This window comes from Anomaloglossus baeobatrachus, chromosome 3 (assembly GCF_048569485.1).
Source record: "Anomaloglossus baeobatrachus isolate aAnoBae1 chromosome 3, aAnoBae1.hap1, whole genome shotgun sequence".
NCBI classification, from domain to species: Eukaryota; Metazoa; Chordata; class Amphibia; order Anura; family Aromobatidae; genus Anomaloglossus; species Anomaloglossus baeobatrachus.
Window position 1 is genome coordinate 502,708,939 of NC_134355.1, and position 27,925 is coordinate 502,736,863.

General features: G+C 50.2%; 1 protein-coding gene across 1 annotated transcript in view; it reads right to left on the reverse strand.

The window, feature by feature from the left end:
• NMD3 (NMD3 ribosome export adaptor) overlaps positions 1-27,925 on the reverse strand; it is a 131,120-nt gene that overhangs the window by 9,324 nt on the left and 93,871 nt on the right. Inside the window, exons 14-15 of the mRNA XM_075338570.1 lie at positions 4,452-4,558; positions 2,438-2,508 (exon numbers count right to left, since the gene is read on the reverse strand). Coding sequence (XP_075194685.1) covers positions 2,438-2,508; positions 4,452-4,558 — 178 coding nt within the window. The remainder of the gene's footprint in view (positions 1-2,437; positions 2,509-4,451; positions 4,559-27,925) is intronic.

Below are 27,925 nucleotides of genomic sequence, written 5' to 3' on the forward strand. Positions count from 1 at the left end.
ACATACCAGTGACCTGATCAGCGATCTCGCTGTGTGTGACACTAGGCGGCGACCTGGCCCCTGCTGTGAAATCATTGATCGTTACACACAGTGCTGGTTCATTTTTTGCTCGTTGCTCTCCCGCTGTGAAGCACACATCGCTGTGTTTGACAGCGAGAGAGCAACGATCTGAATGTGCAGGGAGCAGGGAGCCGGCATCTGGAAGCTGCGGACACTGGTAACCAAGGTACACATCGGGTAACTAAGCGAAACGCTTTGCTTCGTTACCCGATATTTACCTTGGTTACTAGCGTACGCCGCTCTCAGGCTGCCAGTGCTGGCTCCCTGCACACGTAGCCAGAGTACACATCAGGTAACTAAGCGAAGCGCTTTGCTTAGTAACCTGATGTGTACCCTGGCTACGAGTGCAGGGAGCCAGCGCTAAGCGGTGTGCGCTGGTAACCAGGGTAAATATCGGGTAACCAAGCAAAGCATTTTGCTTAGTTACCCGATATTTACCTTGGTTACCAAGCGCAGCATCGTTTCCACGAGTCGCTGCGGGCTGGTGGCTGGTCACTGGTCGCTGATGAGATCTGCCTTATTGACAGCTCACCAGCGACCATGTAGCGACGCACCAGCAATCCTGAACAGGTCATATCGTGGTCGGAATCGCTGGTACGTCGTTTAGTGAGACGGTACCCTTAGTCATGGAGATCACAGGAGTGATCAGCAGAGCTAGCACTTCTGTGTATTCAGAACAAAGGAGCTGAAAAATCAAGAAGGCTCAAACCTGGCGTCTTATTCAGATGAAACCAGTGTAAGAGGCTGTAGAGAATTAAGACCACGCCTCACTAAGCGACATCGCTAGCAACATCGCTGCTGAGTCACGGTTTTTGTGATGCAACAGCGATCTTGCTAGCGATGTCGCTGTGTGACATCCAGCAACGACCTGGCCCCTGCTTTGAGGTCGCCTGTCGTTGCTGAATGTCCTGGACCATGTTCTTCAAAGACGATGTCCTTCTGGGCAGGACACATCGCTATGTTTGACACTGCGTGACAGTGTCCCAATGACAGCAGAGATCGTTATACAGGTTGCTACTTGCGACCTGTATCGTTACTGAGTCGTTGGTAAGGTCTGACTATGCGACATCTCACAGCAACCTCCCAGCAACTTACCAGTGATCCTTATCAGGTTGCATCGTTTTCGGGATCGCTGGCAAGTCGTTAAATGTGACGGGGGCTTTACTCACCTGGGTAAGTTGTGCAAGTCACAAGTACTGTAGACAGCTTGTTAGCGTGGAAAAAAAAAAAAAAAAAACACGGCTGCTGCAGCCCCACGAGGATAAGTAATTCAGTGAATCAGGAGAGAGGGGTTGTAATGCCGCGCTGCCAGATAGACTCAGAAGAATTTTCAATAAAATCAGCAGGTTTTATTGTTCATAGTTTTACATGTTTTGGAGTTAGCATGCTCCTTCAGGAGCCAACAATAGCAACATACACTGATATTGTTTGTTACTGAAGAAGGAGCATGCTAACTCCGAAATGTGTAGAACTATGAACAATAAAACCTGCTGATTTTAATGATACTTCTGAGTCTATCCAGCAGCGCGGCATTACAACCCCTCTCTCCTGATTCACTGAAGCACTTCTGTGTATGGCAAACGTGGGAGAGAAACCTGTCTGCCAAATCGGACGTTGTTCGTCTGACATACATCTAATATTTGTGGGGTGCTTTAAACTAGACAGTCACACTAATCATATTAATCATAGTGGTTCATGCTGGATGATAAATCTGGGGAATCGGTAGACGGTCTAGCTTAAAGTATACAACATGTATTAGTTGGCTTAATTTGTACCACAAATTTTCCCCAAACTTTTTGGAATGTTGTTGCCTTTCTCCACCATTCCATGAAGCTACGCCTTATGATGAGCACGGCACAAACACTACCTAAATCAAATAGTGGTGCGAGATTGCAAGACCATTTTTTGGAACATATTATGCAAGAACTCTTAGCTTAGCAAATCCACTTTAATATTTCCTATCTTTAAGTTGTCACAAGTCAAACATGATAAAAAGGCAGATGTGGGAAACATTTTGCTTAGTAAGAATACTTCAAAAATAGAAGTGTTAATTTACTTTTATGAATTAAGATACAAAGTGAATGAACCTAAGAGCAATTAAATCAGTATTTGGTGTGACCATTTGCCTTCAATGGCATCAATTCTTCGGGGTACATACACCTACTCATAGGGTTTAAAGGAACTCCGCAGAGAGGTTGTCCCAATGTAATAAACATTATAAAAGCAGGTTAACACAATGTTAGTCCAATTGTTAGTCCAATGTGCACAGGGGCCATCATTTGACACTGTTAACATGCCTCATTGCCTAATTTCTATTCATTGTAAAATTAATATACCAGATTAGCAATTTTGGGATTAAACAAACTGCAGTTCTTACTTTTATAAATGTTAACATTTTTCCGCAAAATTTCATCTTCCTCTAGATCTTCAAGGAAATCTTGATATTGCCTGGTAAGAGAGAGGAAAAAATAAAGACAATTAAATGGAACAACATGGATACCAAAATATTCCGCTGCTAAATTTTTACAAAATCTTTCTACCGGTTTCAGGGTACATTTAAAACCACAATAAAAAGGAACCGGTGAGCGATTCACACTGCACAAACATCAGGCAGCAAAAATCAGAGAAACGCCTGCCCTACAAGCTTCCATGTATTCATCCAGAGTATGCCGACACCGCTCATCTACGAGCTTCACCTAGCGGCAATAATATACATCCAAACAATGGAATCTCTTCTGTGGTTCAGAGCAACAGTCTCAGAAATAGCTTCATCAAATAAATTCAGTTGTGGCCCCCAATAGGGGAAGGTATACAAGTCTTCATTTATTAGACGTACATAGATAGAACTAGGAATACAAATGATCAGCACATGGCCTATGGCTGCTTTAAGTCATCCATTGCTCAGGCCCTGCAGGAACGTCATGGAGGACATTAAGCAGCGGTAGGCCATGTGTTGTTTCTTTTTATCCCCTATCCCATCTGTGTGCTTAAATAAAATAGAAATGCAAAAATGGAAAACTATTGAGACCGGGGTCAGAGGCAGGATAATCAGACAAGAGGCAGGTCCCTGCTGGCTTTTCGTTGTCTGCTCCACTAGACTGCCAAGTCTCTCCGATCAATCTAGGTGAGCAGGCAGGAAAAAGACAGTGAAGAGATATGTCTCTGACTAGTCACCTTGGCGGGCAGCATGAATCAGACCACCGCACTTCATACACAGGCTATGCAAGCTTAAAGAAAGCCGTATCTACCCTGTAGGTTTTTGCAGATATGTGTACACGAATATCTAACAGAGGCCACTTCTATGCTCTGATCAGACTTTCACCAAAACAGATGGAAGCAGAGGCCAAAAGAAAACTTGTAACGTGGAGTGATTATGTCTTGTGCATAATTGGCATCCCAATTTGGTCAAAAATGACAAGGCCGAGCCTCTGCTTAAGTTCTCCATAGAAAACCCTGTGACATAGTGAAGACTGAAGTTTGTGACAGATTATTGGTCTTACTCCAAGATCTAGTACCTAATCCTGGTTATACTGGAACATACAATCAAGAAACGTTAACCGCTCACACTCGGATCCATGTGGCTGGTGTCCACAAAGTGAAGTAACAGGAAGGCGGAGGTCCAGCACCAAAATAAAACTCTTGACCTTTACTGTAATTGATTAAAACATGGAGAAGATAAAATACGATGAGATTTGCTGCGTTTCAGACAGATTCCTTAATCATAGGGGATGAGAAACGCGTCAGGTGTCGTATTTTATCTTCACCATGTTTTAATCAATTAAAATAAAAGGTCAAAATTTTTATTATGATGATGGACCTAAGCCTTACCATTACCTATATTGGAACATATAAAACAGAGCAAGAACCCATCTCTCCATGTATTCTTTACATGGGTGCGGGTTAGCCTCACCAAGGAGGACAGGTGTCAGGGAAGCGCCAATCTGAAGACACTTGTGGGTCAGAGAGATGAGGTCTGCATCTGCTACACATTTATGGAATATGATGTCCATATGCCATACATGCATAAGATAGGAATGCCCCTATAAAATGTGCTTATACTGAAACCAAAAAACCCAACATAAAACCAAAAAAACTGTCTAAGACCACAACGCATTTTGTGCCCAAAACGTTACAGTTAGCACAAGGGATTAAAAATACTAAGTTTCTTAGAAGTTGTGAAAACCTACATCTGTCTTTCAGAGATTACATTTCAAGTACTTTGCATTCCTCCGTTCATAAGTACATGAATTAAGAAAATTTTAAGGACATTAAACGTAACTGAAGACGTGATGAGCGCCATTATGTCACATTCATCTGCAAAAATATACACAAAATAGACCTATTGACCTAAAACTACAGAGCCAGAACAGAAGGCTATTCGACCTACAGACCTTTCATCATCTGTGTCCGTGCCTTCCTTTTCTCTTTCCAGCTCTTTCAGCTTCCAGTTTCTCCTCCGCTGACGTCTAGTACGGTTATAACTCTTCTTGATTAAAACCTGAACGAAAGATCAAAAGAAATCTACGTCAGAGGCAATCAAAAGAAATTATCTGACCACATGGCAATTAAACTACCTCTTGGCATGTTAAAGATCCCCTACCACCAATCTGTTTTTATCCAATTCCTGGAATTATAAATCATTTTCTAAATACAACAAATTAAAAAAAATAGAAAAGTGCTACTTGCATAAAAAAAATATATTACATTAGAAAAGTAAATATAGATTATAGATAAAAAGGGACCGAACATCTGGGAACGTACTCTCAAAAGACAACTAGCACAGCCAAGAGGTAGGTGAGTGTATAAATATACATATACACACACGTGCTATATACATGCTTCCTAGGGACGGAGCCCCTCCTACAAGTGTAACATAGACTTCCTCTGTGCAGGCTGCTTGACCGCTCTGGTCTCATACTCCTGCAGATAAAGTGGCATAACATTTCTTCTAGATGGAGCCCTACCACTCATTTCTCAAACCAAGGGCACATGTGAGAAATGGGAAGAAGCTGGCGATCAAAAAATCCCAACAAATTGGGCCTCCATCTGACATTTTGGACATTAGAAGCTCTGTACTATACATATTAATCATTTTTATTTTCCAACTCAAAGCCGTTATATACTGTCTTTTTCATTTTATAAAGACGCACCGGATTATAAGATGCATCCCAAATATAGAAGAAAAAAAAAAGGTTAAAAAAAATGGGGTCCATCTTCTAATCTAAGGTGTCTTACAGGTGGGAACGGCAGCGGTGGTGAAGCAGGGGTCACAAGAGGCAGGAGCATTGCTGCGGACAGTGCTGCGGGAGATCTTGAGCCGAGAGCTCCATCTATGCATGCGCCGACTACCAGGCGCCATTATCTAAAGACCGCACCGCCAACGTCATCAAAGGATGTCCCCTGCCTTACTGCCCGTAGCACCAGCCGACTGCAGCACAGAGCAACCCACAGCCCAGAACAGCACACAGCCTGCAACATTGCTCCTGACTCATGCCACCATTCTCCACCATTCTTACCCCCCAGTAAGCTACATTCAGATTCTAAGACGCACCCCTCATTTTCCTGCCAAATTTTTTGGAAGGAAAAGTACGTCTTATAATCCGAAAAATATGGTACCTGAATGCTTATTAGATGAAGCAGATCAGGTAATGTGTATTTGAGTAATGAGGGAGGGTGCAGTCTTATGATATCAATACACTTTATCAGGGTGTGGAGAATTATTAACCCCTTAGTGACGGAGCTAATTTTCACCTTAATGACCAGACCAAATTTTGCAATTCTGACCAGTGTCACTTCATGAGGTTATAACTCTGGAACGCTTCAACGGATCCCGGTGATTCTGAGACTGTTTTTTCGTCACATATTGGACTTCATGTTAGTACCAAATTTAGGACAATATTTTTTGCGTTTATTTATGAAAAAAATTGAATTTTGGCAAAAATTTTGAAAATTTAGCAATTTTCAACTTTTGAATTTTTATACCGTTAACCCCTTCAGCCCCCAGCCTGTTTTCACCTTAAAGACCCGGCCATTTTTTGCAATTTTGACCAGTGTCACTTTGACAGGTTATAACTCTGGAACACTTCAACGGATCCTGGCGATTCTGACATTGTTTTTTCGTGACATATTGTACTTCATGTCAGTGGTAAATTTAGGCCGATATGTTTTGCGTTTGTGAAAATTTCGGAAATTTAGTGAAAATTTTGAAAATTTTGCAATTTTCAAAATTTGAAATTTTATGCCCATAAATCTGAGAGATATGTCACACAAAAAAGTTACTAAATAACATTTCCCACATGTCTACTTTACACCAGCGCAATTTTTGAAAAAAAAAAAAAATTTCCGTTAGGAAGTTAGAAGGGTTCAAAGTTCATCACCAATTTCTCATTTTTCCAACAAAATTTACAAAAAAAAATTGTTTAGGTACCACATCACATTTGGAGTGATTTGAGAAACCTAGGCGACAGAAAATACCCAAAAGTGACCCAATTCTAAAATCTGCACCCCTCACTCTGCTCAAAACCACATCCAAGAAGTTTATTAACCCTTTAGGAGCTTCACAGCAACGAAAGCAATGTAGACGAAAAAATGAAAATTTTACTTTTTTAACACAAAAATGTTACTTTAGCCATAAAAATTAGTATTTTCACAAGGGTATCAGGAAAAATGCATCATAAAATGTATCGTGCATTTTCTCCTGAGTACGCAGATACCCCATATGTGGTGGTAATCAAATGTTTGGGCACACAGCAGGACTCGGAAGGCAAGGAGCGCCATTTGAATTTTTGAGTGCAAAATTAGCTGCACTCATTAGCGGACGCCATGTCGGGTTTGAAGACCCCCTGAGGTGCCTAAACAATGGAGCTCCCCCACAAATGACCCCATTTTGGAAACTAGAGCCCTCAAATATTTTTTCTAGATGTTTGATGTGCACTTTGAACCCCTGGGGGCTTCACAGAAGTTTATAACGTTGAGCCGTGAAAAGAAAAAAAAATTTTTTTACCACAAAACTGTTGCTTCAACCAGGTAGCTTTTTTTATCACAAGGGTATCAGGAAAAAATGCACCATAAAATTTATGGTGCATTTTCTCCTGAGTACGCAGATACCCCATATGTGGTGGAAATCAAATGTTTGGGCGCACGGCAGGACTCGGAAGGCAAGGAGCGCCATTTCACAGCAAAATTGGTTGGAATTATTAGCGGACGCCATGTTTCATTTGGAGACCCCCCTGAAGTGCCTAAACAATGGAGCTCCCCCACAATTGACCCCATTTTGGAAACTAGACCCCTCATGGAATTTATCTAGCTGTTTAGTGAGCACTTTGAACCCCTGGAGGCTTCACAAACGTTTGTAATGTTCAGCCGTGAAAATATTTTATTCTTTTTTTTACCACAAAATTGTTTTTTCAAACAGGTAGCTTTTTTTTCCACAAGGGTATCAGAAAAAAATGCACCATAAAATGTATTGTGCAATTTCTCCTGAGTACGACGATACCTCATATGTGGTGGAAATCAATTGTTTGGGCGTACGGCGGGGCTCAGAAGAGAAGGAGCGCCATTTCACAGTAAAATTGATTGGAATTATTAGCAGACGCCATGTTTCATTTGGAGACCCCCCTGAGGTGCCTAAACAATGGAGCTCCCCCACATGTGATCCCATTTTGGAAACTAGACCCCCCCCCTTCCCATACAAAAAAAATTAGTTTGGCGAAATAAAAAATACAGACATCAGTAAAAAAAAAAAAAAAAAAAAAAAAAAAGAGCGCCTGCCACTAAGACCAGTGCCAAACGTGAGAGCAATGCACGAGTCTCGCATCGCATCATCCACTGCAGTCTGGAAGCGAGCAACTGCGCTGGATAATGCGATGCGAGAGGGCGGGGCGGCAGATGAGAAAGGGCGCAGCGGATGGAAGATGGGAAAGGGCGCAGCGGATGGAGGAGCGGCAGAGGATGGGAAAGGGCGCAGCGGATGGATGATGGGAAATGGCGCAGCGGATGGAGGAGCGGCAGAGGATGGGGGGGTGAGATGGGGATACCTACCTTACAGGATGGATCTAGGCAGCAGGATCACAGCAGACAGAAGAGGCAGCAGATGAAGGAGGGTGAAAAGGATGGGAGAGAGCAGGCAGCAGATCAGGGAGGGGGGCAGAGTCTGATGGGAGGGGGGAGGCAGCAGATGGGGGGGGGCAGCACATGGGGGTGGAGGCAGCACATGGGGGGGGAGGCAGCACATGGGGGGGAGGCAGCACATGGGGGGGGAGGCAGCACATGGGGGGGGAAGGCAGCACATGGGGGGGGAGGCAGCACATGGGGGGGAGGCAGCACATGGGGGGGGAGGCAGCACATGGGGGGGAGGCAGCACATGGGGGGGAGGCAGCACATGGGGGGGAGGCAGCACATGGGGGGGGAGGCAGCACATGGGAAGAGGCAGCACATGGGGGGAGGCAGCACATGGGGGGAGGCAGCACATGGGGGGAGGCAGCACATGGGGGGGGGGGGAAGGCAGCACATGGAGGGGGGGAAGGCAGCACATGGAGGGGGGGAAGGCAGCACATGGAGGGGGGGGAAGGCAGCACATGGAGGGGGGGAAGGCAGCACATGGAGGGGGGGAAGGCAGCACATGGAGGGGGGGAAGGCAGCACATGGAGGGGGGAAGGCAGCACATGGAGGGGGGGGCAGCACATGGAGGGGGGAGGCAGCACATGGAGGGGGGAGGCAGCACATGGAGGGGGGGAGGGGAGGCAGCACATGGAGGGGGGGAGGGGAGGCAGCACATGGAGGGGGGGAGCCGATTAGGTGCAGTGGCAGCCGATGGAGGCGGTGGCCGATCGGGTGCAGCGGCGGCTGAAAAAGGTGGGTGCGACTGAAAGGGGACGGTGGCGGCAGGGACAGCGGCGTGTAAAGCGGCGTGGCGGCCAGGGACAGCGGCGTGGCGGGCAGCAGCGGTGGATCGGCGGGCAGCAGCGGTGGATCGGCGGGCAGGGACAGCGGCGGGAACAGCGGCGTGGCGGGCAGGGACAGCGGCGGGAACAGCGGCGTGGCGGGCAGCAGCGGTGGATCGGCGGGCAGGGACAGCAGCGGTGGATCGGCGGGGAGCGGCGGTGGATCTCGGCGGGGAGCGGCGGTGGATCTCGGCGGGGAGCGGCGGTGGATCTCGGCGGGGAGCGGCGGTGGATCGCGGCGGTGGATCTCGGCGGTGGATCTCGGCGGGGAGCGGCGGTGGATCTCGGCGGGGAGCGGCGGTGGATCTCGGCGGGGAGCGGCGGTGGATCTCGGCGGGGAGCGGCGGGGGATCTCGGCGGGGAGCGGCGGTGTATCTCGGCGGGGAGCGGCGGTGGATCTCGGCGGATCTCGGCGGGGAGCGGCGGGGGATCTCGGCGGGGAGCGGCGGGGGAGCAGCGGTGGATCGGGGGGGGTGCTATAACTTACCGATGGGCACCTGCAGCGACCGCTCTCATCAGCTTTCACGGACGGAGTGAAGCTGAGGGTAGCGGTCACATACAGGTCACCGGCACAAGATCCACAGTGATTGGGAGAGATCGGTCACAAGGCCGGTCTCTCCAATCAGAGCTGGGGGCGGGTGAAACAAAGTTCACCCAGCTCCAGCCAATCATCAGTGCTACAGCAGCACTGATTATGGCTGGATTGCAATGTGTTAGCCATTTTCAATGGCTGACACACTACAGTGACTGTAATTGGCTGAGCGGCGTTCGTCAGCCAATCACAGTCTCTGTAGGTTCGGGGAGGAGGCACCACCCCTCCTGAGGTCAGGCAGAGGTCCCCTCCTTCCCGAATCCACCGTTTAGGTAAACAAATTTCACTCCCCGGGGCTCCGGGACCGCGATTTCGCCAGGACGTACTGAGTACGTCATGGGTCGTTTAGCACCATGTGACCATGACGTACTCAGTACGTCCAAGGTCGTTAAGGGGTTAAACCAGAGATTTCTGTGACACAAAATAGTTAATAAAAAGAGAATTTTGTTACTTACCGTAAATTCTTTTTCTTATAGTTCCGACATGGGAGACCCAGACCATGGGGTGTATAGCTTCTGCCTCCGGAGGACACACAAAGTACTACACTCAAACGTGTAGCTCCTCCCTCCTAGCATATACACCCCCTGGTAGCCAGTCCTAGCCAGTTTAGTGCAAAAGCTGAAGGAGGAAATCCACCCACAAGTAGAGACAGAGCAAAACCCGGAACAACCGGAACCTCTGTCTACAACAACAGCCGGTGAAAACACACGGAACAAGAAACCTGCCAACAGGCAATAGGGAGGGTGCTGGGTCTCCCATGTCGGAACTATAAGAAAAAGAATTTACGGTAAGTAACAAAATTCTCTTTTTCTTCATCGTTCCTTATGGGAGACCCAGACCATGGGACGTTCCAAAGCAGTCCATGGGTGGGAATAAACAGAAAAACTGAGAAGTAGGCGAAACCTAACTTCACAAATGGGCGACAGCCGCCTGAAGGATGCGTCTGCCCAAGCTCGCATCTGCCGAAGCATGAGCATGCACTTGGTAGTGCTTCGAAAAGGTATGCAGACTAATCCAAGTGGCAGTCTGACAGACCTGCTGAGCCGCAGCCTGGGCCTGAAAGCCTAAGAGGCACCGACAGCTCTGGTCAAGTGTGCCTTGATCCCCGGCGGGGGAGGCACTTGAGTACACTGGTAGGTATCGGAAATGGCCGACCTAATCCAACGAGCCAGGGTCGGCTTAGATGCCGAGAGGCCCTTACGCTGACCAGTGGTCAGCACAAAAGAGAGGTGCACCGCCTAAGAACAGCGGTGCGAGACACATAGATCCGGAGCGCCCGCACCAGATTCAGAGTATGCAACGCCTTTTCAAAGCGATGAACAGGAGCCGGACAAAAGGAAGGCAGGGAAAATGCCCCGGTTAAGGTGGAAGCAGCAACCACCTTAGGGAGAAAGTCCGGAGTCGGACGGAGAACCACCTTGTCTTGATGAAAAACCAAAAAAGGGGGTGACTCCGAAGAGAGTGCAGCCAAAACAGAGACTCTCTTGAGGGAAATTATGGCCACTAGAAAGACCACTTTCTGTGAAAGACGAAACAAAGAAACCTCCCTAAGAGGCTCAAAAGGGGGGGTTTCCGGAAGCCGTGAGGACCGGATTAAGGTCCCAGGGCTCCAAAGGCCGCCGGTAAGGCGGAATGATGTGAGATGCGCCCTGCATGAAGGAGCGCACCTGAGCCAGCCGGGCAATACGCCGCTGGCACAACACTGACAGAGCCGAGACCTGTCCCTTAAGGGAATTGAGGGATAGTCCTAGGTGCAGACCGGACTGTAGAAGGGACAGGAGGGTCGGCAAGGCCAAAAAGGCCAAAGGATACTTCGGAGCTCGAGTCATAGTGGAGATGACTTCAGGAGGGATACCAGAAGTCGTCAAGATCCAGGACTCAAACGCCACGCCGTCAATCTGAGAGCCGCAGGATTCTGGCGGAAAGACGGACCTCGTGAGAGAAGGTCTGGACAGTCCGGGAGATGCCATGGCACCTCTACGGACAGATGGAGCAGGTCAGGGTACCAAGCTTGCCTGGGTCAGTCTGGAGTATGAGAATGACCCGACAGCCCTCCTTTCTGATCTTGCACAGGACTCTGGGCAAGAGCTAGAGGGTGAAACACGTAAGACAGACGAAGCTGGGACCAAACTTGAACCAGTGCGTCTGCCGCAAAAACCTGAGGATCGTGGAGCCACGGTTTGACGGCTGAGATAATCTGCCTCACAGTTTTCCACGTCTGGGATATGGGCTGCGAATATGGTGGACTAGGAGTCCTTCGTCCACTGAAGAATGCATTGAGCCTCCAACATTGCCAGGCGGCTGAGTGTCCCGCCCTGGAAGTTGATGTAGGCAAACGCTGTCGCGTTGTCTGACTGGACTCGAATGTGCCTGGCCGCCAACAGATGGTGAAAGGCTTAGAGAGCTAGAAACATAGCTCTGATTTCCAGCACATTGATCCAGAGGGCTGATTCGGACAGAGTCCAAGTGCCCTGCGCTCCATGGTGGAGATATACTGCTCCCCAGCCGGATAGACTAGCATCCTGGTGAGGATCACCCGGGACGGGGCCAGGAAGGAGCGTCCCTGAGACAGAGGGGCCGAAGCCACCACTAAAACGAGCCCCTGGTCTGTGGCGAAGCCACCACCCCGTGGAAGGAGGAAGTCCGCTTGTTCCAACAGTGGAAAATATCCAGCCGCAGAGGACGCAGGTGGAACTGGGCAAGGGAATCGCTTCCATTGACGCCACCATCTGACCCAGCACCTGTATTAGGTGCCTGATGGAACGACGTCGACCGCCAGCGGAGGGACTGCTGTTTGACTAAGGGCAGCTTCACAAGTGCCGACAGAGTCTCGAATTGCGTCCCTGGGTACGTGAACTTCTGGGTCGAAGTCAGAGTGGACTTGGACAGAATGACAAGCCACCCGAATTGGTTAGAGTGGCGAGAGTGAGCGAGGCACTCCGCTAACAGTCTGCACTGGATGAAGCCCAGACTAGAAGGCCGTCCAGGGCAAAAGGATCACTGCCAACCCCTAGAGGTGCAGGACCGCAATCACAGCTGCCCCGACCTTGAGAATACTCGAGGGGCCGTGGCTAACCCCAAGGGAAGAGCCACGAATTGGACCACTCCGATTGCAAAACGTAGCCAACGCTGGTGTGAAACTGCGATTGGCACATGCAGATAGGCATCTCTGATGTCGATGGATGCTAAGGAATCTCCTTGGGTCATTGATTGATCGCCGAGACTCCATGCGAAAATGCCGCACCTGAACATGCTTGAGAAGCTTGAGATCCAGGTCGGAAGCCACCGCCCTCTTCGGGGACTAGGAATAGATTTAAGCAGAAATCTCAGAACCGTTCCCAGTCGGGAACCGGTACAATTACTCCATTGGCCTGCAAGAATGCCACGACCTGTGAGAAGGCGGCGGCCTTGGAGCAGGGGGGAGTTGACAGAAAAAATCTGTTTGGCGGGCTGGATAGAATTCTATCCTGTAGCCGTGGGAGATGGTATCCCGCACCCACTGATCGGAGACGTGTTAAAACCATACGTCGCCAAAGTGGGAGAGCCTGCCACCGACCAAGGACGTTGCTGGCGTGGCCAGATAGCCCGGAGGAGGCTGACTTAGTGGCAGCATCTCCTGCGGTTTCTGAAGACGCGGCTTCGTGCGCCATTTGGGTTTACGATCCTTGGTTGAGCTAGTGGACGAGGCCGAGGGCTTAGAGAACGATCAGATGGAGGAACGAAAAGAACGAAACCTCGACTGATTCCTGCCCTGGACAGGTTTCCTGGTTTAGGTTTGTGGCATGGAAGAACTCTTCCCGCCAACAGGTTCCTTAATAATTTCATCCAGTTGTTCCCGAATAGTCTGGTCCCAACAAAAGGGAGCCCAGCAAGGAACTTCTTTAGAAGCATCTGCCTTCCACTTCCGAAGCCACAGGAGCCTGCGGATAGCGAGGAAATTAGCCGAGGCCACCGCAGTGCGGTGAGAGTTTCCAGCATGGCAGACATGGCATAGGATGAAAAGACTGAAGTCTGGAAGTTAAGGCAACCATTTCGGGCATAGAGTCCCTGTGAGGGAATGCATCTCCTCTAGAGAAGCAGAGATGGCTTTGAAAGCCCGTACTGCTGCAAAAGCTGAGGAGAACGAGGCTCCTGCCGCCTCCATACAGATTTGGCCAGAAGGACAACCTGGCGGACAGCAAAACCTTAAGTGAGGAGCCATCAGCCACTGATACAACGGTCCGGGCTGAGCCATCTTTGGTGAATGAGCCCACTCCTTGACCACCACTGGTGGAAAGGGAAAACTGTCATCAGAACCACGCTTTGGGAAGCGTTTGTCAGAGCAGACCCTGGGCTTGGTCACAGTGGCCTGAAAACTGGAGTGGTTAAGGAACACACTCCTTGTTCTCTTAGGCAAGGTAAACTCTGGCGGATTGAGGTCCAGTACAGAATTAATGTACAGTGGGATCCTTAGAGAGGTGCCCTCAGCCACTGATACAACTATCCGGGCTGAAAGTCTAGACACCGGAGGGACCACCCTTGGTGAATGAGCTCACTCCTTGACCACCTCTGGTGGAAGGGGGAAACAGTCATAAGAACCACGCTTTTGGAGCTTCTGACAGGACAGGCTCTGGGCTTGGTCACAGTGGGCTGAAAACTGGAGTGGTTAAGGAACACACTCCTTGTTCTCTTTAAGGTATACTGATGCCTTTCTGCCAGCGGGGGATGCTCCCCTGATACAGGCGGATGGAGGTCCAGTACAAGTATAATGGACGCAATCAAATCATTAGCATCTGCATCACCTTCGGACAGATCAATGGTACATGAAGTAGCGTCCGAGCCTCTAGTAAAGACATCCTCCTCGTCCAGTGAGTCAGCTCGTGAATCAGAGCTGCGGGACGGGGAAGGACAGGGGACCCTGCGTCTCCATTTTAGGAGGACGGGGTCTGAGACCAGAAAAAGAGTCCTCTGTGAGCTTTGCTGAGCGAACCGTAGCAGCAGAAGCGCCCTGAGAAGGGGGCTAATGCATGCTCAGCAGAGTCCGGGACAGCTGTCCCCTGGAAAGAGCGGATTCTACCCAAACCGGGGGTTCAGCCACCGGAGCAGCTGGACGAACCACTGATGAGCCTCCAGGCTGAGGGACCACTGTGTTTATGTGCTCGGTACAAGCCGTACGAGTCTACATGCAGTGCATATTAAGAACAGCCTTGCAGCCTTGCTCTGATGTGAGACATGCTGCAGAAGTGGGGGCTCTGTCAAGAATGACCCCCAGCAGGGTATATAAACCGATAATATAAGCAGCTGCACAACCGGAGGTTGTGGCTTGCCAGACCGTTTAACATACATTTCTGTGCCCTCCAGTCCCCCAGCCCAGGCCCCCATTTGTCACAATGTGGTATCTCTGTGCCTATGCAGACATTGAGAACGCTGAGAAAATGGCGACCGGAGCGAGGAGAGGGGGCGGGGCCTACTCTGAGAGCGGGCAAATGAGGTAGACAGGGGAGGGAATCTTTCCTCAGTGAGGAGTGTCCGTTCCCTGTGCTGAACAGCCGCTGGGCGGAGCCGCACTGTACCTCTGCATGACTGACATGCAGGGGCAGTGAAAACCGAAACTAGGCCTCAGGCGAAGCCGGGGCCTAGATTTAAACATGCGGCCAGCGTGCAGGCACCATCGGCGCGGTTCTCCAGTGAAAACTGGAGAACCGGCCGGAAATGTTAACACAGTCATAAAACACACTCTCCCCAATAAATAAAGTACAAGGGACCCCTGGAAAGACCACTTTCTGTGGTAATAACGTCTCAGTACTTAGCTTGTGAGACGCAGGTGCCAGGTCCCTGGGAGGTGAGCGCTCCGTCCGGCAGGATCCTGAAAGGGCTGCGGATGGAGACCGGTCTCCTGCAAAGCAGTGAGAACCGTGATGGCTCCCACTTCAAGCCAGAGCCCCAGGGGATGATGAAGGAGCGCGGCATATGAAGGCTCCAGCCTTGGAAAATCAACCTTAACAGCACCGCCGACACAGTGGGGTGAGAAGGGACATGCCGGGAGTCCAGACTGGACCCGCTTTTCTTCCAAATCTTTGAAATCCAAAAAATCAAAAATCAGAGAATGCATGTGTGTGTGTGACCTCCTGAACACAAAGCATTGAAACTGGCTAGGACTGGCTACCAGGGGGTGTATATGCTAGGAGGGAGGAGCTACACGTTTGAGTGTAGTACTTTGTGTGTCCTCCGGAGGCAGAAGCTATACACCCCATGGTCTGGGTCTCCCATAAGGAACGATGAAGAAATAACATTTCCCACATGTCTACTTTACATAAGCACAATTTTGGAAACAACATTTTTTTTTGTTAGGAAGTTAGAAGAGTTCAAAGTTTATCAGCGAGTTCTCATTTTTACATTAAAATATACAAAACCATTTTTTTAGGGACCACATCACATTTGAAGTGACTTTGAGAGGCCTAGATGACAGAAAATACCCAAAAGTGACACCATTCTAAAAACTGCACCCTCCAAAGTACTCAAAACCACATTCAAGAAGTTTATTAACCCTTCAGGTGCTTCACATGAACAAAAGCAATGTGGAATGAAAAAAAGCAAAAATTAAATTTTACCTAAAAATGTTGCTCTAACCCAAATTTATTCACTTTTAAAAGAAATAACAGAACAAAATGGACCACAAAACGTGTTCCCCACTTTGTTATGAACGCATGGATACCCCACATGTGGTCAGAAACCTCTGTTTGGACAAATGGGAGGGCTCGGAACAGAAAGAGCAATATTTGAATTTTGGAAAGCAAATTTTATCTGAAATAGATTGGGGCACCATGTTGCATTTACAGGTCCGCTAAGGTACCTAAACAGAAGAAACCCCTCACAAGTGACGCCATTTTGGAAACTAGACCCCTCAAGGCTTCTATCTAGGGGTATAGTGAGCATTTTGGATCCACAGGTACTTCACAGATTTTGTTAATGTTACGTTGTCATATTGAAAATTTTAATAATTTTCTCAAAAATGTTGCTTTAGCATCAATTTTCTCACTTTTTCAAGAGGTAATTCCAAAAATTTGACCTCAAGGTTTGTTACCCACTTTTTTATGAGCGCGGTGATACCTCACATGTGGTCTAAAACCTTTGTTTGGACAAATGGGAGGGCTTGGAACGGAAGGAACAATATTTGAATTTTGGAAAGGAAATTTGGCTGAAAAAGATTGCGGGCACCATGTCGCATTTAGAGGTCCCCTAAGGTACCTAAACAGCAGAAACCCCGCACAAGTGACCCCATTTTGAAAACTAGGCCCCTCAAGGAATTTATCTAGATGTTTGGTGAGTACCCTGAACCCCCAGGTGCTTCACAGAATTTTATAACGTTGAGCCATAAAAATAAAAAAAATAAAATTTTACCACAAAATTGTTATTTCAACCAGGTAGCTTTTTTTTCACAAGGGTAACAGGAAAAAAATCACCATGAAATGTATTGTGCAATTTCTCCTGAGTTTGGCGATACCTTATATGTGGTGGAAATCAACTGTTTGGGCACACGGCGGGGGTCGGAAGGGAAGGAGTGCCATTTGACTGCAAAATTGTCTGGCAATAGCGGACACCATGTTGCATTAGAAGAGCGCCTGAGGTGCCTATACAGTGAAGCTCCTCAACATGTGGCCACATTTCGGAAAATGGACCCCACAAGGAATTTATCTAGATGTTTGGTGAGTATCCTGAACCCCCAGGTGCTTCACAGAAGTTTATAATGTTGAGCTGTGAAAATAAAAAAAATACATTTTTACCGCAAAATTGTTACTTCAACCAGGTAGCTTTTTTTTTACAAGTGTAAAAGGAAAAAATTCAGCATAAGATTTATTGTGCAATTTCTCCTGAGTATGCTGATACCTTATGTGTGGTGGAAATCAACTGTTTGGGTGCACAGCAGGGCTCGGAAGGGAAGGAGCGCCATTTGACTGCACAATTGGCTGGAATCATTAGCTGACGCTATGTTGCATTTGGAAAGCCCCTAAGGTGCCTAAACAGTGGAGGTCCCCAACAAGTGACCCCATTCTGGAAACAAGACACTTCAAGGCTTTTATCTAGGTGTATATTGAGCAGTTTGAATCCAAGAGTACTTCACAGAATTTGATAAGCTAAGGTTGCCATATTGAAAATTTTCATTTTTTTCACAAAAATGTTGCTTTAGCATCAGATTTCTTACTTTTTCAAGAGGCAACAACAAACCGTGGACCCAAGAGGTTGTTATCCAATGTCTTATGAGCACAGGGATACCCCACATGTGGCCAAAAACCTCTGTTTGGATAAATGGGAGGGCTTGGAATGGAAGGAGCACCATTTGAATTCTGGAAAAGTTGAAATAAATTGCGGGCACCATGTCACATTAGCAGGGCCCCTTGGGTACCTATACAGCAGAAACCCCCCACAAGTGACCCTATTTTGGAAACTGAATTTTATTCAGGAGGATAGTAAGCATTTTGAATCCACAGGTACTTCACAAAAATGTTGCTGTAGCAACAAATTTCTCACTTTTAGGCTATGTGGCCATGATCCAGCGACACGGCGTCTAGTACACAGTGTCAGCCTTCCTGCAGAGATATGAGTGTTGTCCACGGGAGAACGCAGCTGCCCATGCCCACGATTTGGGTTCAGGCTGCTGTGGAGCTCTAAGCTACCTGCAGAGAACACTCTTGTCTCCGCAGCATAAACTGACATGCTGAGGCTCGGGAAGCTGCACCACAGGTCGGTTTATGCTGCGGAGAAGAGAAGCACAGTGGGCATGGGATGTCTAAAAATCCTTCCACTGTGCTTCTATTGCACAACGCAGTGCTATGGATGCAGGGAAAACACTCTGCGCCCAAAAAGCTGCAAATCCCGATTGTGGGCGCACAGCCTAAAATGCTACAATGGATGAATGGATAGATGTCAAACAAATATAACGTCCCATTCCCCTGCATATTCTAAGCTGGCACCCTTTAGTGCCTTTCATGTGGCACTAAAGGGTGCCTAGCCTTGTATTTAGCCCCCCTAAAAAATGAATAATTAAAATAAACGACGTGGGGACCCCCTATTTTTGATAGCCAGCTAGGGTAAAGCAGACCGCTGTAACCTGCAAACCACAGCTGACAGCTTCACCTTGGCTGGTGATCAATTTGGAGGGCTCCCCAAGCGTTTTTTTTAAAAAAAAAAACAAAACAAACAAACAAACGTGGGGTCCCCCCCAAATTAGATCACCAGCCAAGGTGAAGCGGACAGCTTGGGTCTGGTATTCTCAGGGTGGGAAGAGCCATGGTTATTGGACTCTTCCCAGCCTAAAAATAGCAGGCCGCAGCCGCCCCAGAAGTGGCGCATCCATTAGATGCGACAATCCTAGCGCTTCGCTCCAGCTCATCCCGCGCCCTGGTGCAGTGGCAAACGGGGTAATATACAGGGTTGATACCAGCTGTAATGTCACCTGGCATCAAGCCCTGGGGTTAGTGATGTCACGGCATCTAAACAGATACCCGACATCACTAACCCAGTCAGTAATAGAAAAAACTAAAGACAAAAAAAAAATTTATTTGGAAAAAAAACTCCCCGAAACATTCCTTTTTCACCAATTTATTGAAAATAAATAAATTTCGGTCGCTGTAATCCATTTTGGAGGTCCCTCGGCGACTATGGACCTTCTAGAATATGGGGGCACGTTCAGGGAACGTATCCCCCATTTTCTGGAAGAGCAAGCTCTCCATGAGCAGTGTGGGTGCAGTAATCTGAGAATACTGCACTCACACTGCCCCGGTCCAACCTAGGTCAGAGTGACCTGCAGTAACCTCATTCCAGAATATGAGGGGCACGCTCACAGAACGTACCCCCCCATTTTCTAGAACAGCAGCCTCTCCATGTGAGGAGTGTGGCTGCAGATTACTGCACTCACTCTCCCCCGGTCCACAGTACAGCAGCATGTGCAAGCAGCGCGGTCAGCGTCCCTGCTTGCAAGGATCCAGCTGACAGCTGCTGTCTGCACATGCGCCGCCAGCTTACCAGGGGAGGCGGAGTGATCGCGGGGACTGAGCAGCAGCCAGGTAACGGAAGACCGGGGGCTATGGGGGGGTGACGGCGGGACCTGGAGATGACTTTTGTCGCATGTGACGTGTCACATGCAGCAGAAAGAGCAGGATGAATGCGGCCGCGCGCTACTGTGCGCTGCACGCCGCCATCTTGCACGCTCCGGAGGAGGGAAGGGGGAGCGCTCTGGAGAACCGGAGGGTGCTCCGGGGGACCAGAGATCTCCGGTGTACTGGAGGAGGGGGTCAGGGGGAGGACATTTCCCTCCGATCTGAAATGTTTCATCATCTCAGATCGGAGGGAAATGAATGCAGAGCCGGCGGCGGCGGCAGTTTGGAAGTCCGGTGGGGGTGGGGGTTGATTTCTCCGGTACCGGGGGCTTTGGGGGCACTAGAGGATTATATTTCTTTATCATCTGACATGTTTGATCATGTCAGATGAGAAAGAAATCAGTATTATTTGCCATTTTTTTTTTTTTTATGGGTACGTCGGTATACGGTGTATACCGGCGATCACATTATCGGGGTCCAAAAAAAAAACACCCCGATTCATAATCTTGGGGGTCTCAGCTACCCCCGGTAGCTGAAACCCCCGAGATTTTTCGTCACTGGGGGGCGCTACAAGCTTTTTCCGGCCTGACGTCTCAAGACGTCGGAACAGAATAAGTACCCTGTTTTTCCGACGTCTTGAGACGTTAGGCCGTCGCTATGGGGTTAAACAGCTAGTTTTCCTAGGGTAAACCGGGGAAATAAGAGTTAACGGACTCAAGAAACTATATGAAACCCACTAGCCTCCAGTGCTGGCATATTCCAGAACTTATCCCTGCCCTGGAGTGCCCAGATCTACAAGAAGCTCAGAGGCTTAGCCAAGGTAGGGAAAACCAAAATAAACCACCATTGAACAAGGCATATAAGGTGAAACGTCTAGACTGGGCCAAGAAATATCTGAAGACAGATTTATCATAGCTTCTGTGGACTGATCAGATGAAAGTGAGGATGCATCAGATGGGTGGGCCTGTGGTCAGTGTGAGTAATGGGCACAGACCTCCACTTCAACTCATATTCCAACAAGGTGGAGGTGGGGTCCAGCTATGGGCTGGTATTATTAAAGATGGATGATTTGAATATGGACAAAATCAACATCTAAACCTTCTTCAAGCAATGGTACAAGAAACAGCCTGTATATTTCAAGAAAACCATGACTTTTATAAAGGACAATGCTCCATCTCTTGCATTGCAGTACTCCACTGTAAGGCTACCAGGAAAGGATGAAAGAACAATGACATGGTCTTTCCTCACCTGACTTAACCCTATTGAGAGCTTGTGGGCCCTTTCTTAATCAGGAGATTTACGGTGAAGGAAAGCAGTCACCTCTGAGATCACAGTCTGGGGGGCTGTGGTTGGTGCTGCCCAAACAGTTCATCATTAAGAAGTTAAGAACCTAACAGACTCCATGGATGGAAGGCTTATGACGGTTATTGATTAGAAGGGTGACTATATTGGTCACTAATATTGCTTTTTATTAGTCAGAAATATATTTTTGTACATCTTGAGTTGTTTGATGATTATTCTCACTTTAAAGGATGAAAATAAACAAATGACATGAAAAAGATTTAGTTTTCATTTACTTGTATAATAAATCTTCACAGATATTCTACTAAAGAGAAAAACTCACTTTTACTTTCTTAAATATTCATGTTTCAAGCTTATTAACCTTTTGGATTAATTGACAGCACTATAGTCATTCATTAATTTAAAGGGAACCTGTCAGGTGCAATACGCACCCAGATCCAGGAGCAGATCTGGGTGCATATTGCTAATCCCTGCCTAACCGTCCCTGTATCTAGTCGCATAAATAAAGAGATCTTTAGAAGAAGTATTTCTAATGATCCTTTATGATATGCTAATGAGCGCAGGGACTAGTCGCTAGGGCGTTCGTTCCTGATCTCATTCCGCCCTCTTAGCATTTTAGTACACCCACAGGGGCATGCTGACATACTATTCAATGCCCAGTGTCATGTTTGGCAGTTACATGTGCACCTGTGTTCATTGCACCGCCTCAGAACGCTAGTGTGAGGGAAATCCTGGGATATTAAGAGGAATGATTATGTCCAGTCATCATTTCTCTCATCACCCCCCCTGAGGGCAACCCCCCTCCCTTGTCCCTTCACACACTGAGGTACTTCTCAGATGCCAGCATCTGGAAAGGTGTGAAGTCCCACTTACACCTCCAACAGCCATCTCCTCTGATATGGAGATTGCTTGTTCTCTCAGGCCTCTAAAACAAAGAGAGAGAGGAAGAGCCCCTGGGAGCTGTGTCCACTCATCAAAGAAAGTGGACAGTGACCTAGCAAAACCAAAAGGAAGCTAGTCACCACAGGAGAGCATACTGCTGGCTCCGTAATATCATACCCAGTTATGATATTACCGTGCGTCTCAGCCATACACCTCCTACATCGTTAGAATCGGGACTTCAAGCCGAATCTGGGCATATCCTCGACGTCTATATGGCACCCTGGGGCGGCGAGATATAGAGAACTGCTAGTAGGAGTCCGGTAAATGAGTCGTGCTTGGACTCAAAATGCAGAGGGGACCCGGGCGGATCTGATGGCACCAGAACCATCCCGATCGGACCTCCCAGTCCGGAGTTGCAGGTAATAGCCCCTTCTGGGATATTACTCTAACTCAATGCAGGGGGAGTGGCAGTGCTTCCCTGTGAGGTCACTAAGGTAGGAGGGGACCTGGATTTGCCCAGGTTGATAACCCTACTTCGGCCATTTCCCAGTGTTCTTTTGCTCGGGGGTCTGGTCAGGGAAGACCTGTGAGGGAGATCCTGGAAACCTGGTCCACGGCGCCCCCCTGTGGCCAGACGCACAAGGTAACTGCTGGAACTGTGTATGCCTGTTTGTAAACCATGCTTTGTCTGTAACTGTACTCTGACATAACTGTACATTCTGTAGATCTCCTATTGTATATATTGTAGTTCTAATGTGCTTTAGGCTGATTAAAATATATAATTAATCTTGGGCTGTTCTGTTATCTCGATCTTGAATCCCACGTCTGTGTGTTCGGCTAATAGTTACCGTAAATCGGTTGGTGGCAGCGAGTTGTGCCAAGGATTATTGTGGGGAGGCCAGTGAAATTCGGAGGTCGGGGGAATATATACCCTACTCTCACCGGGGACCCTTCAATAATCGGCATAAGTAGTATAGCGGCCTCCTTGCTTATTGTCGGGCAATTCCATAATTGGCCTGACTATAAGAGGGGCGCTAGAGAGCGCGTCACGTGCTCTGTCTGTCGGTCGGGAGGTATAAAGGAGGGTTGACCACCACTTGTTACCCCCCGATTGTGACGTACTGGTAACCAGCGCGGGGGATTTCTGAGTGACCCCCCCGGTGGTTCGTGACATATTGGTGGCATAGCGGTGGGATCGAGATAATAGTGTGTGTGAGTGTGAGACCCATACTCCCAGACACTAAAGACTGCCTGCAGCAGCTGTGGCTGCTGGGGTCTTCAGACCAGCTCAACACTAGAGTGTCAGAGTGCAGATACTGTGAGGTGTGTGGGTGCATCAGGTGGCAGTTCTGTGTCAGTGACCAAAGTCTGCAACAATGGCTGAGAGCACCAGGAGCAAAGCCAAAAGGAATGGCCGATGCTCAGGCCAGAGACGATGAGGAGGTTGTCCACGAGCCCTCCAGGAGCCCGACGCCAGAGAACCGTTCTGCAGAGGACAGCGCACAACCTGGCAATTATGGACAAGATGAGGAGCAGCTCACCCAAGGGTCCTCAACGAGCCAGATGCCAGTCCTCCGCTCTGAAATGGACAGTGAATCACCTGGCTCTGCAGTGTGCCGCAGATCACCACGTTCCATTCCACCGAGCCTGGGAGGCTCGGATAGCCTTCTTCAAATGGCTATGGCCCTACTCCAGGCTGGAGACCGGGAGGGCTACAAGGAACTCATGGCAGAGCGCAAGGCAGAGCGTGAGGCTGCGGAGCGAGAGCGCAGGGCAGAACGTGAAGCTGCGGAGCGCCGGGCAGAGCGCAGGGCAGCGTGTGAGGCTGAGGCTGCGGAGCGGCAGGCAGCGCGTGAAGAGCGAGAGCGACAGGCAGACCGTGAGCACCAGCTGCAGCTTGCCAAGCTCCAGCCCTCATCAGCCACACGTGACCTTCAAGACACCAAACTTCCAAAGGTCCGTGTTGAGGACTTTCCCGTACTGGAGAAGGATGGAGACTTGGACTCTTTCCTGACTGCTTTTGAACGGACTTGCCTGCAGCACCATCTGGACAAGGACCAGTGGGCCAAATACCTGACCCCCCGTTTAAGGGGTAAGGCCCTGGAAATCCTTGGGGACTTGCCTACTGAGGCAGATCAGGGCTACGACACCATCAAGCGGGCCCTGATCCAACAGTACAACCTCACTCCGGAGTCCTACCGCAAGAAGTTCCGGACCCTGCAGAAGGGACCAAAGGACTCCTGGGCTGACCACCGGCGGGCACTTGCCCGAGCTGCCGACCACTGGACCCAAGGCTTGCAGCTTTCCACCGGACCGGAGATCCTGGACTTGGTCATCACGGAGCAACTCTTGTGGAACTGCCCTGAGGATCTCCTCCAGTTCATCCGAGACCAGAAGCCAAAGGGGTCCACGGCTACAGCTGCCCTGGCTGATGACTACACCAACAATCGGGCCCCTGAGGCCAGGAGAGCGGCCACCAGTAGCACCTGGAGAGGGGGTAAGATAAATTCTGCGACTGCCCCACCTGCCCCTAGACTGTAGGGGGTGTCCCCCTCAACTCCCCTCTCCAGGCCCGTGGCAGAACCAAGATGGTGCCACCAGTGCAACCAACCTGGACACTTCAAGGCCATGTGCCCTCAGCGTCCCAAGGCCCCGGCTCCGTCCCTGTCCCAAGGGCTGCCCAAGGTGTATTGTGTGGGTGGGGGTGGTGGTAGGTCCCTGGACAGCTTCCAACCTGTCACAGTCGGCCGGTCTGTGACCATAGGACTGCGAGACAGCGCCTCGGAGGTGACTCTGGTGCGGCCTGAGATGGTGTCCCCCCAAGACTTGGTACCTGGAAAAACCCTCGCTGTCTCCGGGATTGGAGGCATTGACCCGGCGCTGCCTGTTGCTGGCATTTATTTGGACTGGGGCGCAGGGCGAGGGGTGAGGGAGGTGGGGGTAACTGATCGGATCCCCGCAAACGTGCTACTTGGGACAGATTTGGGGCAGATAACCTCCCAGTTTGGGCCCCCCCCCAAGGGCTGAACCTTCAGCCAGTACTGACATGCCTCCTGACAATGTTAATGTGTTATCTATGAATGATGTAAGGGAGGAGGGAGTGAACTCTGATTTGTCTGCTTGCATAGACACACACACAGCTGCAGCTGTGACAGGAGGGGAGGGGGTCAGAGAAAGGTGTGACAATGCCTCTACAAGTAATCAGCCAGTGAGCTGGGATCTGTTGCCCTCTGCAGGGATAAGCAGAGAGCAGGGTGCTGCAGGGGGAGGACCAGTGTGTGGGGTGGGGGCTACCACAGCAAATGTGGGGTCCCCAGAGATTTCACAGCGGGGTTCTGTTGCTGCAGGGGGGGGAACAGGCAGGTGAGATTGGGGCCGGTCCCGGAGCGGAAGTGCTCCCAGGTAAGATCTCGGTGCAGGGTTCCCCCACAACCGGGGTGTCAGGAAGCCAGGTAGGTCTGCCTGAACCGGCGACTTGGTCAGGAACGGAGGAGGAGCAGGTACGACCCACGGTCGCAGCGGCTGTGGCCGCTGTCACCCGCAGTGGGAGTGCTGGAAGCCAAGGGGCCTCCCGGAGGTCCGATAGCTCTTCCCCTTCTGACCAAGTGGCAGCCGAGTCAGGTGGAGGCCAGGACACAGGTCCCGGGGTACTGACCGAAGATGTGACAGTCTCGTCGATTCTGGCCACATCTAGTCAGGGGTTTCAGGCAGCGTTAGAAGCTGACGACAGCCTGAAAGCTCTAAAGGAGCAGGCGGCACAGCCTCCCTCGGACTCGGACCGAGTGGTCTGGGACCAAGGACGGCTGTACCGGGTCACGGTCCAGCAGGGTACACCGGAGGCGTGGCCCAGGGACCGACAGTTGGTGGTACCCTATCCGTTCCGGACGGAGTTGTTGCGGATCGCACATGAGATTCCGATGGCCGGACACCTAGGGATCGCTAAGACCAAGGCCAGGTTAAACCAGCATTTCTACTGGCCAAAAATGGGGGCCGAAGTGGCTGCCTACTGCCGTTCGTGTGAAACCTGTCAGAGTGGGGAAGGCGGGGCCACACCCCAAAGCCCCACTGGTATCTCTGCCCATCATCGATGAGCCTTTCAGGAGGGTGGCTGTGGATCTGGTCGGCCCGCTGGCCATCCCCAGTAGCTCCGGGAAACGCTTCATACTGACGGTAGTGGACTATGCCACCCGGTACCCAGAAGCAGTGGCCTTGTCGTCCATTCGGGCTGACAAGGTGGCCACCGCCTTGCTGGAGATTTTCTCCCGAGTGGGTTTTCCCCAGGAAATGCTCACTGACCGGGGGACCCAATTCATGTCTCAGCTGATGGAGGCCCTCTGTAAGCAAGTCCAGATGCGACATCTGGTGGCCAGCCCGTACCATCCACAGACTAATGGCCTGTGCGAGCGGTTCAATGGCACCTTAAAGCAGATGCTTAAGATGTTGGTCGACTCCCACGGGCGTGACTGGGAGCGGTATCTCCCACACCTGTTATTTGCTTACCGGGAGGTTCCACAGGCCTCAACGGGATTCTCACCGTTTGAGCTCCTGTACGGGCGACGTGTGCGGGGCCCCCTGGCTCTGGTGAAAGAGGCTTGGGAAGGGGATTTGGCCACCCCTGGAGTGTCGGTTATCGAGTATGTCATGTGCTTCCGGGACAAAATGCAGGCCGTGACGCAACTGGTACACGACAATATGGCTCAAGCCCAGGCCGATCAGAAGCGTTGGTACGACCAGAACGCTTGTGAGAGGACCTACCAAGTGGGTCAAAAGGTGTGGGTACTTGTCCCCGTACCACAGGACAAGCTTCAGGCAGCCTGGGAAGGCCCATACCTCGTGTACCAGCAGCTCAACCCTGTAACGTACCTGGTCACCCTGGACCCTGCCCGTGGAAGGCGGAAGCCCTTCCATGTGAACATGATGAAGGCACATCATGAGCGGGAGGCGTGTGCACTCCCTGTGTGCAACCTGCCCGAGGAGGGAGAAGTGGAAACCCTCTTGGATATGCCAGCCCAGGTTAGGGCAGGCGGATCCATTGAGGATGTGGAGGTTGGCCACCAGCTCTTGGAGGACCAACGGTCCCAGCTGTGGGCCACCCTACACCCCTTCCGGGGGTTGTTTACCAACCAGCCCGGAAAGACTGACTTGGCTGTCCATCACGTGGACACTGGGGATCATCCCCCGATCCGGCGTTCAGCATATCGGGTCTCCCTGGAGGTGCAGCAACACATGCGCCAGGAGATTGACGAGATGCTGAAGCTGGGGGTGATCCAGGCATCCAACAGCGCTTGGGCCTCGCCTGTAGTCCTCGTCCCTAAGAAGGACCGAACCACTCGGTTCTGCGTGGACTACAGGGGGCTCAATGCTGTCACGGTCGCTGATGCGTACCCAATGCCACGCATCGATGACCTGCTCGATCAGTTGGCCGGGGCTCAGTACCTGACCATCATGGATCTGAGCCGGGGATATTGGCAGATCCCCCTGACTCGCAAGGCCAGGGAACGCTCTGCCTTTATTACCCCATTTGGACTGTACGAGTCCACGGTGATGCCATTTGGGATGAGGAGTGCCCCTGCCACTTTCCAGCAGATGGTCAACACCCTTGCTCACGGGACTTGAAGGGTACGCGGCTGCGTACCTGGATAACATTGCCGTCTTCAGTCCCACCTGGGAGGACCACCTAGAGCATCTAGCACAGGTGCTCAGGCGGATCCACCAGGCAGGTTTGACCATCAAGCCGAGAAAGTGTCAGCTGGCCATGAGCGAGGTCCAGTACCTCGGTCACCGGGTAGGCGGGAGAACACTGAAGCCCGAGCCTGAGAAAATGGAGGCCATCGCATCCTGGCCCACCCCCAGGACCAAGAAGCAGGTGATGTCCTTCTTGGGGACCGCCGGGTACTATAGGAGGTTTGTTCCACGCTATAGTAGCCTGGCAAAGCCCTTGACGGACCTCACCAAGAAGAAGCTGCCCTCTGCAGTCGATTGGACAATGGACTGCGAGACAGCCTTCCGGGCCCTAAAGGACGCCCTGTCCAGCCCGCCCGTGCTACAGGCAGCCGACTTCACGCGGCCGT